The sequence below is a fragment of the Coregonus clupeaformis genome, chromosome 18 (assembly GCF_020615455.1).
Source record: "Coregonus clupeaformis isolate EN_2021a chromosome 18, ASM2061545v1, whole genome shotgun sequence".
Taxonomy (NCBI): Eukaryota; Metazoa; Chordata; class Actinopteri; order Salmoniformes; family Salmonidae; genus Coregonus; species Coregonus clupeaformis.
Window position 1 is genome coordinate 25918580 of NC_059209.1, and position 15880 is coordinate 25934459.

The window sequence follows — 15880 nt, forward strand, 5'->3', positions numbered from 1 at the left end:
TGGAAGGAGGAAAAGGAGGGACGAGAACAGCCCCCTCTGGCAATTGCTGTTACCCAGCATGAATGCCCCTATGGCCGAATGACAAGTCTAGCGTGAAACACTTGGCTAGTTCCCGAAATTAGCAGTAGAGCCCCCCGGGGGCACATGCTTCTCATGACCAGCGCACAGTGGGCTGCTGCAAGACTCATTTCATTAAGTCTGTGCCCTCACAGCCCCTGACTCCCCCTCTCTTCCTCCCGCTCTCCCTAGCTCTTTCTAGCTCCCTTCCTCTCTCTCTCACCCTCTCCCTCTGTCTCTCCCTCCCTAGCCCTCTCTCTCCCCCTTTGCGTAGGCTAGAAGTCAGTAAACGGCATCTGTAGTGCTCATCACAATGCTGTCCAAGAGAACAAGAGCTACAGGGAAGGGGGAAGCCTTGTCTCTCTCCCCCTTTCTCTCTTTCTTTGAGGGAGGGGTCGAGAGAGAAAGAGAGAGGGAGAGAGGAAGGGAGGGAGGGAGGGAGGGAGAGGGAGAGAGAAACTGTACAGCGCAATGCCCGGAGGCTCAATCTGTTCCTCACTGAGCTACATCAATGTGAGAGACGTTGGCGCAGGCCTCAGGGAAGCCTCCACTCGCTCCATCAAACTGTCAGGCAGCCAGTGGAGCCGCGCAGCGCATAGCAGAGCAGGGAGACTCTCAGCTGCCCTCGGGGCCAGTTCAAGTCAACATCCCATTTCCTTCCTTCCTCGGCTAATTTCTCCTAAACCCGACTTACATTTCCAATGCTGTCTGCTGCTGCTGTAGCTCTGCTCTGCGGTGGGGTGGGGAGGCAGGAGCCGTATCAAACCAGAGGAGGGTGGGGGGGGGGGGCCTAGGGCCGTATCAAAATAGAGGAGGGTGGGGTGGGGGTGGGGGTGAGGGTGGGGGTGGGCCAGGAGCCATATCAAAACAGAGGAGGGTGGGGTGGGGGCCAGGAGCCGTATGAAAACAGAGGAGGGGGGGGCGGGTTGCTTGTGTGGGTGGGTGTCTCTGACGGGGGAGGTGCTTGCTGCTGGTGGTGGTTGTGGTGTTCTCTGGAAACTCTGAGGCGAGAGGAGAGAGGAGACAGTCAGGGGAGAAAACAGGAAGCCAAGGGGGCCATATGAAAGATGAGCTGCTAAAATGGACGCCGTAAATCAGTATTTTTCTCTTTCTCTACCTCGCCTCACTCTCTCTCTGTATTATTCCAATTCTCTCTACCGCCTCCATTTTTTCCCTCTCTCCCTCTCTCCTAGGGCTGTAGCGTATTCATAATACCGTTGTGTATTCCCAGTCCCTTTGCTGCTGGCTTCTTGGCCTCTTGTTTTTTCCTCATGAATAAATGCTCCCCCATCACTCTCCTATCAGTCCCATTAGAGTCTGCTCCCCTCCTCTCCCTGCCAGAGCCAGACTACTGTGAGAGCACGCCAACACCCCCTCAGCCCCCCTCCACTAGTGAGTACTGAAAGCAAAGGCTGAGAGATTTCTAGTTGGAAGGCACAAGGCAGTCCTTTAATTTAGAAAGGGACTCTGAATTCGCCTCTCCCTTACCTCCGCCTCCGTTTCCCTCACCACATGCTCTGCTCTGGAAGTGAAGTGAAGCGATGGGCTAGCGGTCCCTGACGGAGGCTGTTTACATGGGGTCTGGGTTTTGGCTTAGCTTGGCCTGACAGAGTTGGGGGTCGGGCCTACAGATGTAGGATCTTAATTTGAGCAGCAAATTAAAATAATCCTGCAGCAACAGGTAATGTGAATTATTATACTGAACAAAAATATAAACGCAACATGTAAAATTGCGTGGATTATATATGTGGATTATAAATCTGGATTATAATTACTGGACATTTTTGTGGGGTTTAATACATTTTCCGTAAGGGAAAATCAAGTCTGAAATGTAACAGTGGAAATTACAAACTTCAGAAGCCTTTTTAAACCTCAAATACACTACAAGTTTTAAATGTCCTGCATTGCAGGAAAGTTCTCCTGCAACACAGTGATCAAATTAAGATCCTTCATCTGTATATCGTTCTCTGGGTGATTTACATGGCCCCATGCTCCAGCAACCTATAGTGTGTCAGCTCCCAAGGAACCACAGTGTCTGTCTAATGTAAAGAGCTGCTGGCAGCCCCTATCTCTCTCCTATAGACTCTCTCTTTCTCTCTCTCTCGCTCTCTCTCTCTCTCTCTCCCTCTCTAGCTCAGCTGTTCACACTCACTCTTTCTCCCCTCTCTTCTCACTCTCCTCTCTCTCTCTCTCTCTCCACTCAGCTCTCTGTTTGTAAAGCCATCTCAGAGGTCCCCAGCTCAAATATAGTTTTACATCAGAACCGGGGCCCCTTCTTCTCGTGGTCGATATCATTTCCGCCCGCAGAGCTTTTCACTCCGAGCCTCCATCTTCAGCTGGATCAATACCACCCTAATCCCCAGCCCTTGGTCTGACCCCTGGTAATCACCTGACTTCCCATGCAGCCCCCAGGCAAGGTCAAGGGTCAAATGGCTGTATAGATCTGAGCCTTTGATCAAATCAGAGTGCCCGGTGGTGCGCTTGCATGCAGGTGCCAGGAAGGGTCAAGAGGAACAACTGTATATATTTTTTTTTTCTCTTCTCGAAGGTTGAGAAGGTTGAACGGTGGTGACAATGTTAGTCGAGTTGTGTAAAGGGTAGAATCCCAGTGTTAGAGACCATGAACCCTGTGTAGCCGGTAGACTATTTACAGTGGGAAAACATAACCTCTCTTCCTTTCTATTGAAAAATTGAAATGTTTTGTTTGCTCCAGCTTTGGTTTACAGCAAACCCAAGGCATTGTGCGCTCTTCCGTAGCGCTCCCAGAAGATACGTTTATTTGTTGCATTTTCCCCTTGTTTGTTATGCAATCAGAATAATCTCAGCGTCCTCTCGACCCCCCAGCCTCTATGATGACTCATCATCATGTTGAGACAGAGAAGGGGCTGAAAACACAGGCGCATGCAAGAAACATCACCTCCATGAATTATGGATTTCTGAATCCTGTGGGAAGAAGTGCTTAACCTGCTCTGTGATGCCATGGAGAGATCCAGGGCTCTGGAGACCTCCTGGGCTGCTGCTAACAGCATGCCTGGTGGTTGGTGTCCTGGGGCGCTTGGAGTGGTGGCAGAGGCAGGGTACCCCAGCAGGGACAATAACTGTGTCCTAAATGGCACCCTATTCCCTTTATAGTGCACTACTTTTGACCAGGGTCAAAAGTAATGCACTATTAAGGGAATATTGTACCATTTGGGACACACACAATATCACACACCTCATCTCCGGAGCCACAGGAGGGACAATGAGGTGGAGGAAATTGTGGCTGTTTCATGGGTAAAGCTACCATTGGATCCCCATGTATCTGGATGGGCCATTAGGCCTAAACAGAGTGCCTCTGAGGTCTCACACAGTATGGAGTCTGCTTTTCATCACGCCCTCCAATAATAAACCAAGATTTAGGACACTATCTGAGGAGAACTGGCACTGGATTTAGGCCATTCTCTCTGACAACATGAAGATGCCCAACTGTCTCACCCTTTTGGCTTTTCAACAGTGAATATGAGGTCTTATTATAATATCTGGGTGGTTAAGTATTTCTGAGACTATTTTTGTTTGGCTGAGGCACAAATATAGTCCTGTGTAGCTCAGTTGGTAGAGCATGGCGTTTGCAACACCAGGGTTGTGGGTTTGTTTCCCACGGGGGACCAGTATGAAGAAAGAAAAATGTATGCACTCACTCTGGAGTAAGTCGCTCTGGATAAGAGCGTCTGCTAAATGACTAAAATGTAAATATTGATAGTTTCCATATAACCTCACAGTAACATTTTTGGAGAGAAAGCTAACAGTGAAATTTATGCACCACAAGCCTCCGTTCTTGTTTTGCATCCTTGTGGATATCTCACAGCCAGGATGGCCCCAATCAGTATTCAGGCAGACAGCCCCCAGCAGACATTGATGCTGCGCCAGTATTTATGTCACCGGGCAAGTTTCTCCCTCTCGCTCTGAGGCAAATGCATTGCAAGTCTCTTCAGAATGTGACAGGTGGAACTGTGTGATTAATTTGGGCAGTCGTTTTTAATGTGCTCCGGGATGCGCAACTCTTATTGTCTTCCCCCCACACATGTCTATTACAAAATCTGCCAGAAAAATGTCTGGAAGAATCATCCGGTTGGTTTCATCCCTGTCTCCTGTCTCGTCCTCAGCCCTGCTGCTTCATTAGCCAACGTACAATCATTTGAAAACATAATGGACAACCTAAGATCAAGGATATCCTACCAACGGGACATTAAAAACTGTAAAATCGTATGTTTCACCGAGTTGTGGCTGAACGACGACATGGATAACATACAGCTGGCAGGATATACGCTACATCGGTAGGATAGAACGGCTGACTCCGGTAAGACAAGGGGTGGCGGTCTGTGTATATTTGTAAACAACAGCTGGTGCACAAAATCAAATACTAAGGAAGTCTCGAGGTTTTGCTCGCCTGAGGTAGAGTATCTTATGATAAGCTGTAGACCACACTATTTACCAAGAGAGTTTTCATCTATATTTTTCATAGCTGTCTATTTACCACCACAAACCGATGCTGGCACTAAGATTGCACTCAATGAGCTGTATAAGGCCATAAGCAAACAGGAAAACGCTCATCCAGAGGCAGCACTCCTAGTGGCCGGGGACATTAATGCAGGGAAACGTAAATCCGTTCTACCTCATTTCTACCAGTGTGTTAAATGTGCAACTAGAGGGAAAAAAACTCTAGACCACCTTTACTCCACACACTAAGCTACAGGACTGTTTTGCTAGCACAGACAGGAATATGTTCCGGGATTCTTCCGATGGAATTGAGGAGTACACCACATCAGTCACTGGCTTCATCAATAAGTGCATCGATGACGTCGTCCCCACAGTGACCGTACGTACATACCCCAACCAGAAGCAATGGATTACAGGCAACATCCGCACTGAGCTAAAGGGTAGAGCTGCCGCTTTCAAGGAGCAGGAATCTAACCCGGACGCTTATAAGAAATCCCGCTATGCCCTCCGACGAACCATCAAACAGGCAAAGCGTCAATACAGGACTAAGATTGAATCGTAATACACTGGCACCGACACTCGTCGGATGTGGCAGGGCTTGCAAACTATTACAGACTACAAAGGGAAGCACAGCTGCGAGCTGCCCAGTGACACGAGCCTACCAGACGAGCTAAATCACTTCTATGCTCGCTTCGAGGCAAGCAACACTGAAGCATACATGAGAGCATCAGCTGTTTTGATGACTATGTGATCACGCTCTCCGTAGCCGATGTGAGTAAGACGGACTACCAGGACGTGTACTCCCAGCATGCGCTAACCAACTGGCAATTGTCTTCACTGACATTTTCAACATGTCCCTGACTGAGTCTGTAATACCAACATGTTTCAAGCAGACCACCATAGTCACTGTGCCCAAGAACACTAAGATAACCTGCCTAAATGATTACCGACCCGTAGCACTCAAGTCTGTAGCCATGAAGTGTTTGAAAGGCTGGTCATGGCTCACATCAACACCATTATCCCAGAAACCCTAGACCCACTCCAATTTGCATACTGCCCCAACAGATCCACAGATGATGCAATCTCTATTGCACTCCACACTGCCCTTTCCCACCTGGACAAGAGGAACACCTACGTGAGAATGCTATTCATTGACTACAGCTCAGCATTCAACACCATAGTGCCCTCAAAGCTCATCACTAAGCTAAGGACCCTGGGACTAAACACCTCCCTCTGCAACTGGATCCTGTACTTCCTGACGGGCCACCCCCAGGTGGTAAGGGTAGGTAACAACACATCTGCCACGCTGATCCTCAACACGGGGGTCCCTCAGGGGTGCGTGCTCAGTCCCCTCCTGTACCTCTGTTCACCCATGACTGCATGGCCAGGCACGACTCCAACACCATCCTTAAGTTTGCAGACGACACAACAGTGGTAGGCCTGATCACTGACAACGATGAGACAGCCTATAGGGAGGAGGTCAGAGACCTGGCCATGTGGTGCCAGGATAACAACCTCTCCCTCAACGTGATCAAGACAAAGGAGATGATTGTGGACTACATGAAAAAAAAAGAGGACTGAGCACGCCCCCATTCTTATCGACGGGGCTGTAGTGGAACAGGTTGAGAGCTTCAAGTTCCTTGGTGTCCGCATCACCAACAAACTTTCATGGTCCAAACACACCAAGACAGTCGTGAAGAGGGCACGACAAAGCCTATTCCCACTGAAAAGATGTGGCATGGGTCCTCAGATCCTCAAAAAGTTATACAGCTGCACCATCGAGAGCATCCTGACTGGTTGCATCACCGCCTGGTATGGCAACTGCTCGGCCTCCAACCGCATGGCACTACAGAGGGTAGTGTGTACGGCCCAGTACATCACTGGGGCCAAGCTTCCTGCCATCCAGGACCTTTATTCCAGGCGGTGTCAGAGGAAGGCCCTAAAAATTGTCTTAGTCATAGACTGTTCTCTCTGCTACCGCACAGCAAGCGGTACCGGAGCGCTAAGTCTAGGGCCAAAAGGCTTCTTAACAGCTGCTATCCCCAAGCCATAAGACTCCTGAACAGCTAATCATAGCTACCGGACTATTTGTATTGTCCCCCCCCCCCCACCCCCTCTTTTACGCTGCTGGTACTCTGTTTATTATCTATGCATAGTCACTTTAACTCTACCCCATGTACATATTACCTCAATTACCTTGACTAACCGGTTTTTACCTCGACTAACCAGTATTTTTTACTTATCTATTTTTTACTTAACACTTTTTTTTCTTCTTAAAACTGCATTGTTGGTTAAGGGCTTGTAAGTAAGCATTTCACTGTAAGGTCTACACATGTTGTATTCGTTGCATGTGGCAAATAACATTTTATTTTATTTGATTTTCATTCCAGGTCTGAGATATGAGGTTGTCATGGGGCTAACCTAGCACTGAGACCCAGTCTGGGCTGCTGTATCTCTGTCTGAATACATCTCCTGCTCTTAAAGTGTTGAAGCTGCGTAAATGTCAAAACCATACGTCTGAGGTGTGGAGGAAAGGAGATGGATGGGGAGGCTGGGGGTGAGGAACGGGTAGGGGGGGTGCAGAGAGACTGAACCATCCCGTGAAGCTAGTCCCTGGTTACCTGCGGTAGCGGTTGCCAGGTGCAGATGTTGCTGCTCGCTTCGCCTGCCTCTGAACCGGTAGCCAGGTTTTCTCTCTCTTCTCTCTTTTTTTTTGTTGGCTGGGGGTTGTTTTTGAATATCCATGAGAGGGCAAACCCACTGGGGCCTTGCTCCTGTCATGGAACTTCGTGAGCAACATATCTCCCGGCTTTTAACAACGTCCCCTCTGACTGGTCCAGCCTGCCGTCATGCTGTTGGTTGGGGGAGGTTGGTGTGTTTGTGGTTTTGCATTTGGCTAATGTGTTCCCTCTTCTCGCTTGGCCCTAGCTGGCTACTACAGCACAGAGGATCTTCTCTCAGTTCAACAGTGAGGGAATGGTCGAGGGCTGCTCTACCTAGCCACTTTACAACCATATTGTACAGGATGGCATTGGCCCAATTAGGGCTGTCCCCGACAAACAAAAATATTTGTCGACCAAGAGTCGTCTGTTCTTTAAAATGTGTATTTTTCCATAGACACACCCTATATTTGAATGAAATCAACTACAGTGGGGAAAAAAAGTTTTTAGTCAGCCACCAATTGTGCAAGTTCTCCCACTTAAAAAGATGAGAGAGGCCTGTAATTTTCATCATAGGTACACGTCAACTATGACAGACAAAATGAGAAAAAAATATCCAGAAAATCACATTGTAGGATTTTTAATGAATTTATTTGCAAATTAGGGTGGAAAATAAGTATTTGGTCAATAACAAAAGTTTCTCAATACTTTGTTATATACCCTTTGTTGGCAATGACACAGGTCAAACGTTTTCTGTAAGTCTTCACAAGGTTTTCACACACTGTTGCTGGTATTTTGGCCCATTCCTCCATGCAGATCTCCTCTAGAGCAGTGATGTTTTGGGGCTGTCGCTGGGCAACACAGACTTTCAACTCCCTGCAAAGATTTTCTATGGGGTTGAGATCTGGAGACTGGCTAGGCCACTCCAGGACCTTGAAATGCTTCTTACGAAGCCACTCCTTCATTGCCCGGGCGGTGTGTTTGGGATCATTGTCATGCTGAAAGACCCAGCCACGTTTCATCTTCAATGCCCTTGCTGATGGAAGGAGGTTTTCACTCAAAATCTCACAATACATGGCCCCATTAATTCTTTCCTTTACACGGATCAGTCGTCCTGGTCCCTTTGCAGAAAAACAGCCCCAAAGCATGATGTTTCCACCCCCATGCTTCACAGTAGGTATGGTGTTGGATGCAACTCAGCATTCTTTGTCCTCCAAACACGACGAGTTGAGTTTTTACCAAAAAGTTATATTTTGGTTTCATCTGACCATATGACATTCTCCCAATCCTCTTCTGGATCATCCAAATGCACTCTAGCAAACTTCAGACGGGCCTGGACATGTACTGGCTTAAGCAGGGGGACACGTCTGGCACTGCAGGATTTGAGTCCCTGGCGGCGTAGTGTGTTACTGATGGTAGGCTTTGTTACTTTGGTCCCAGCTCTCTGCAGGTCATTCACTAGGTCCCCCCATGTGGTTTTGGGATTTTTGCTCACCATTCTTGTGATCATTTTGACCCCACGGGGTGAGATCTTGCGTGGAGCCCCAGATCGAGGGAGATTATCAGTGGTCTTGTATGTCTTCCATTTCCTAATAATTGCTCCCACAGTTGATTTCTTCAAACCAAGCTGCTTACCTATTGCAGATTCAGTCTTCCCAGCCTGGTGCAGGTCTACAATTTTGTTTCTGGTGTCCTTTGACAGCTCTTTGGTCTTGGCCATAGTGGAGTTTGGAGTGTGACTGTTTGAGGTTGTGGACAGGTGTCTTTTATACTGATAACAAGTTCAAACAGGTGCCATTAATACAGGTAACGAGTGGAGGACAGAGGAGCCTCTTAAAGAAGAAGTTACAGGTCTGTGAGAGCCAGAAATCTTGCTTGTTTGTAGGTGACCAAATACTTATTTTGCAAATAAATTCATTAAAGATCCTACAATGTGATTTTCTGGAGAAAAAAAATCTCAATTTGTCTGTCATAGTTGACGTGTACCTATGATGAAAATTACAGGCCTCTCTCATCTTTTTAAGTAGGAGAACTTGCACAATTGGTGGCTGACTAAATACTTTTTTTCCCCACTGTATATGTAGGCTACAGTACTTTGCCTGATGCTTTAAACACACACAAATTACTAAAGAGGGAGCCAAAGATCAATATAACCTAACCAGAAGAAAAAAAACTGTTCCCGACCTGACCCTCATCCTCCCGCTGCCCGCTGCTGCTGGCCTTTGCAGATTCTGCCATTATGCTCCTGAAGTTGCCGGTAATAGGCTACACCAGCGGTCGGCAACCTTTTCCATTTTGAGTGCAAAGTTATCGTACCATTTCTACTGAACTACGTGCCAGTTATGATTTTCATATGCACATTTTCATGGGACAGTTTCATTTCATTTATAATATTGTCTTCATATCTCAAAATCAATGTCATGTGGTTAATCAAAATTATATCTAAATAAAAATCATACAAATCTAAAAGTAACTTATACTGCCATTGCCAATATGTAAAAATAGCCTACATAAAGCCAACAAATAAAAACATCGCAGCCCACAGGTAGAAAATATCCTGATAAAAATAAATATCCTATAAATCATATTGGCTATGCATAGCCTGTCTGCAAGGAACTTGAAACATTGTATCAACTATTAACTTGGCAAACTTGCAACATTATATAAAATATTCTGGGCCCTCAGAGTTTCCCGTGCCAGTGAGCTCCATACAGACAGACAGACACAGCTGTAGGCTATTTGCACAAGGCATAAGAAGTAATCAGGTAGGCCTTTTTAACAACATTTCCACCGGATCAGATCATGATATTTTTTCCATTTCATGCTGAGTGGTTATCGAAAGGGAGAGAGCTGGAAATATTTTTCAAATAGGCTACGTTGAGGAACTATTGTCATTCTCAATGGATGTAAAAACAGACTTTGTTTACTTGCTTTTTGAGGCAAAGAAAAAATTACTTTGAGAAGCTCCACAGTGAGTTAAGAGAATCAGAAATAGTATCAGATCCCCAAATGGGCACATTTATAAGCCTACATTTGCGCGCAGGCCAGGTAGCCTAGGCCTAGTTACAGTGCCTTGCAAAAGTATTCATCCCCCTTGGTGTTTTTCCGATTTTGTTGCATTACAACCTGTAATTTAAATCGATTTTTATTTGGATTTCATGTAATGGACATACACAACATAGTCCATATTGGTGAAGTGAAATTCAAAAAATAACTTGTTTCCAAAAATTCAAAAAAATAAATAACAGAAAAGTGGTGCATATTCACCCCCTTGCTATGAAGCCCCTAAATAACATCTGGTGCAACCAATTACCTTCAGAAGTCACATAATTAGTTAAATAATGTCCACCTGTGTGCAATCTAAGTGTCACATGATCTGTCACATGATCTTAGTATACAGTGGGGAGAACAAGTAATTGATACACTGCCGATTTTGCAGGTTTTCCTACTTACAAAGCATGTAGAGGTCTGTATTTTTTATCATAGGTACACTTCAACTGTGAGAGACAGAATCTAAAACAAACATCCAGAAAATCACATTGTATGATTTTTAAGTAATTAATTTGCATTTTATTGCATGACATAAGTATTTGATCACCTACCAACCAGTAAGAATTCCGGCTCTCACAGACCTGTTAGTTTTTCTTTAAGAAGCCCTCCTGTTCTCCACTCATTACCTGTATTAACTGCACCTGTTTGAACTCGTTACCTGTATAAAATACGCCTGTCCACACACTCAATCAAACAGACTCCAACCTCTCCACAATGGCCAAGACCAGAGATCTGTGTAAGGACATCAGGGATAAAATTGTAGACCTGCACAAGGCTGGGATGGGCTACAGGACAATAGGCAAGCAGCTTGGTGAGAAGGCAACAACTGTTGGCGCAATGATTAGAAAATGGAAGAAGTTCAAGATGACGGTCAATCACCCTCGGTCTGGGGCTCCATGCAAGATCTCACCTCGTGGGGTATCAATGATCATGAGGAAGGTGAGGGATCAGCCCAGAACTAAACGGCAGGACCTGGTCATTGACTTGAAGAGAGCTGGGACCACAGTCTCAAAGTAAACCATTAGTAACACACTACGCCGTCATGGATTAAAATCCTGCAGCGCACGCAAGGTCCCCCTGCTCAAGCCAGCGCATGTCCAGGCCCGTCTGAAGTTTGCGAATGACCATCTGGATGATCCAGAGGAGGAATGGGAGAAGGTCATGTGGTCTGATGAGACAAAAATAGAGCTTTTTGGTCTAAACTCCACTCGCCGTGTTTGGAGGAGGAAGAAGGATGAGTACAACTCCAAGAACACCATCCCAACCGTGAAGCATGGAGGTGGAAACATCATTCTTTGGGGATGCTTTTCTGCAAAGGGGACAGGACGACTGCACCGTATTGAGGGGCTGATGGATGGTGCCATGTATCGCGAGATCTTGGCCAACAATCTCCTTCCCTCAGTAAGAGCATTGAAGATGGGTCGTGGCTGGGTCTTCCAGCATGACAACGACCCAAAACACACAGCCAGGGCAACTAAGGAGTGGCTCCGTAAGAAGCATCTCAAGGTCCTGGAGTGGCCTAGCCAGTCTCCAGACCTGAACCCAATAGAAAATCTTTGGAGGGAGCTGAAAGTCCGTATTGCCCAGCGACAGCCCCGAAACCTGAAGGATCTGGAGAAGGTCTGTATGGAGGAGTGGGCCAAAATCCCTGCTGCAGTGTGTGCAAACCTGGTCAAGACCTACAGGAAACGTATGATCTCTGTAATTGCAAACAAAGGTTTCTGAACCAAATATTAAGTTCTGCTTTTCTGATGTATCAAATACTTATGTCATGCAATAAAATGCAAATGAATTACTTAAAAATCATACAATGTGATTATCTGGATTTTTGTTTTAGATTCCGTCTCTCACAGTTGAAGTGGACCTATGATAAAAATTACAGACCTCTACATGCTTTGTAAGTAGGAAAACCTGCAAAATCGGCAGTGTATCAAATACTTGTTCTCCCCACTGTATATACACCTGTTCTGAAAGGCCCCAGAGTCTGCAACACCACTAAGCAAGGGGCACCACCAAGCAAGCGGCACCATGAAGACCAAGGAGCTCTCCAAACAGGTCAGGGACAAAGTTGTGGAGAAGTACAGATCAGGGTTGGGTTCTTAAAAAAATATCAGAAACTTTTAACATCCCACGGAGCACCATTAAATCCATTATTAAAAAATTGAACGAATATTTCACCACAACAAACCTGCCAAGAGAGGGCCGCCCACCAAAACTCATGGACCAGGCAAGGAGGGCATTAATCAGACCACAGCGGAGATTGGAGTATCTGTCCATAGGACCACTTTAAGCCGTACACTCCACAGAGCTGGGCTTTACAGAAGAGTGGCCAGAAAAAAAGCAGTTGCTTGAAGAAAAAAATAAGCAAACACATTTGGTGTTCGCCAAAAGGCATGTGGGAGACTCCCCAAACATATGAAAGAAGGTACTCTGGTCAGATGAGACTCAAATCGAGCTTTTTGGCCATCAAGGAAAACGATATGTCTGGCGCAAACCCAACACCTCTCATCACCCCAAGAACACCATCCCCACAGTGAAGCATGTTGGTGGCAGCATCATGCTGTGGGGATGTTTTTCATCAGCAGGGACTCGGAAACTGGTCAGAATTGAAGGAATGATGGATGGCACTAAATACAGGGAAATTCTTGACGGAAACCTGTTTCAGTCTTCCAGAGATTTGAGACTGGGACGGAGGTTCACCTTCCAGCAGGACAATGACCCTAAGCATACTGCTAAAGCAACACTTGAGTGGAAACATTTAAATGTCTTGGAATGGCCTAGTCAAAGCCCAGACCTCAATCCAATTGAGAATCTGTGGTATGACGTAAAGATTGCTGTACACCAGCGGAACCCATCCAACTTGAAGGAGCTGGAGCAGTTTTGCATTGAAGAATGGTCAAAAATCCCAGTGGCTAGATGTGCCAAGCTTATAGAGACATACCCCAAGAGACTTGCAGCTGTAATTGCTGCAAAAGGTGGCTCTACAACGTATTGACTTTAGGGGGGTGAATAGTTATGCACGCTCAAGTTTTCTTATTTTTTCTTGTTTGTTTCACCCAAAAAAATATTTTGCATCTTCAAAGTGGTAGGCATGTTGTGTAAATCAAATGATACAAACCCTCAAAAAATCCATTTTAATTCCAGGTTGTAAGGCAACAAAATAGGAAAAATGCCAAGGGGGGTGAATACTTTCGCAAGCCAATGTAAAGACATGCACATACACACACACATACACACACATCATTGATTGTACACAATGGAACATTCACACAGGCTTTGTGTTGTAAAAATACATTCCAAAGTCAAGGCCGTTTGATTATCCTATCTTTCCCTCTCTTTCTGTTTCTGTTTCTGTTTCTCTCTCTGAATCTCTCTTTCTCTTTCTATTTCTGTTTCTCTCTCTTCTCTCACTCTCTCTCTCATTCACTCACTGCCTCTGAATAGCATCAACAACAATGATTAGTTCTAGAAAGGAAATCAATGCATTAATAATTATGTTCCCTCTTTTTTATCGACCTGACCTCCAGTTTAAATGTCTCAGCTCCCCTTCTCCTGTAAGAATGGCTCAATATGGGAGTTTAGGGCTTCACCATGGCCTTAAGATGTTATATAGACAGATATAACAACCACACACACACACACAAACAGTCACTCAGTCACTCATGTCATGTTGAGCCACAGAATCTCTTGACTTACCTCTGTCCCCAGTCAGGAGAAGTCTTATGTTATTCACCCACAGAATGAGATGATTTAAGGGCAGGAGAGTAGCTCTCTGGAGAGATCTTGGCCTCTGCGCGGTAGCATACCTGGGTTCAAATACTATTTGAAATAATGTCAAATAATTAAGCTGGGCTTAACTGAGTTTGCCAGGGGCAATATAACCAATAGAGTAGTCACCAATCTAGCACTCCAGGCAGGCTAAAGCAAACGCTAACAGTTTTTGAAAGATTTTGAATAGTATTTGAATCCAGGTCTGGGCTGTATTGCTGATTGCTCCGCGTTACTTAATTATACATTTAGACCCACCACGCTACAACACAATGGACTGCTGCGCCTCCTCTGACCCAACATCTCCCTTTGTGCCGGAGCTCTGAAAAGCAGTTAAACAAAATAAAGAGGGGCACTTAAATATGTTGCCACAGAAACTTAATTGACAGATTGAAGCCAGGCAGGCAGTGTTTTTCAGGGGGCCTTCTCTTCTCTTCTCTATGGCTCTTTGCTTGAATAGCTTTTCTCTTTTCTCCTTGGCTCCCCCACTGTGAGGTCCAGGAGGCCTGACCAACCGGTCCACTCCTGTTTCCACAACTTCACTTACCATTGTAGTGTGAGAGGGGCGACCTGGAGGAACATTTATTCACTTTTAACACCTAATGAACGTGAGAAACGGAAGTAGAGAAGAAGTGAGATATCAGCTTGTGTGCCTTGTAAAGTAATGCTAGCCATGCAGAACACAAGTGGCTATAGAGGTTGTGGCATTCTACAGAATTAGGATCTTAGTTTGATCACTTTTGATGCTGAGAATTTTCCTGCACTGCAGGAAATTCAGATGAGCTTCATCATTTACATAAATTCACTGAAAACCCGTGCTAACACATGGTTATATTAACAGTATTGCACTTTTCATGTAGCCTAATTTTGGCCAGCTAATAGCCTAACTTGAAATTTACATTTACATTTACATCATTTAGCAGACGCTCTTATCCAGAGCGACTTATACATTGGCACATTCAACTTATGATAGCCAGTGGGACAACCACCTTTTTTTGCATTAATGTTAACATACTAATGGGGAATGTAGTTTATAGGATATTATGATCTAATGATGTGTGGAAAGCACAAATGATAAATTCACATCCTAATCAAAATAATAATGGACAAGTTTCTGTTCAATGAAAATCCTTCACTCTACAACACAGCTCACTATTCTTATGTTTGTTTTCAACCTTTTGTAAAACCATTGTATTTGCACAGAAAACTCCAGAGTAGCGTTATTGTATTGTATTGTGTACTGCTTTTAAACCTTGAAACCGCTCTCAAACGCGACACTTTCTTTCCCTTAATCTTCCCTCGTTTGTGTTGAAAGCTGTCACTGAACAAGTAGTCACATAAAAAGAACATAGGCACTGATTATGAGGTTGTTGTTGGTGGTGGGGGAGTGGGGGGGGATACAATTCATCATTCCTTATGTTTCCCTTTCTCTTCCCTTGCAGTGTGACAGCGAGAGTGACGTTGATGACAAGGTAAGACTTTTTTCTGTTTATTTTCCCCACCACATGAAGTGTACATGAGGAGTTGTGAATAACAAATGTTGGGTTCCTGACTGAAGAAGAAGAAACAGCCTTCGGTTAAAGGGAGGAGGAGGAGGAGGAGTAATAACAGACTACTAGATGAGGAAGAGTAAGAAAGAAACTGACAAGGAACACAGCTCAGTAAGGTATATATTTGCACTGTTAGATTTTCACAACACAAATGATTACACTATTTTTATAGGTGTAAGAGAATGTAGCGTATTTTAATTGGCAACTCCTTAAACCTGTTAATGATACCCTCAGCCTGTGCACAACATGTATCAAATTTTACATACATTACAACAACAATGTGATGCAGAGAAGCACCTGCTGTTAGAATATAGATCA

At 45.2% G+C, this 15880-nt stretch overlaps 1 protein-coding gene across 6 annotated transcripts in view; it reads left to right on the forward strand.

The window, feature by feature from the left end:
• The window catches only part of LOC121530631 (autism susceptibility gene 2 protein-like), a 375807-nt gene that overhangs the window by 240382 nt on the left and 119545 nt on the right, over positions 1 to 15880 (forward strand). For all 6 annotated transcript variants that reach the window (XM_045226824.1, XM_045226825.1, XM_045226826.1 and 3 more), the window contains one exon: positions 15455 to 15484. In XM_045226824.1, the coding sequence (XP_045082759.1) occupies positions 15455 to 15484 (30 nt within the window). The remainder of the gene's footprint in view (positions 1 to 15454; positions 15485 to 15880) is intronic.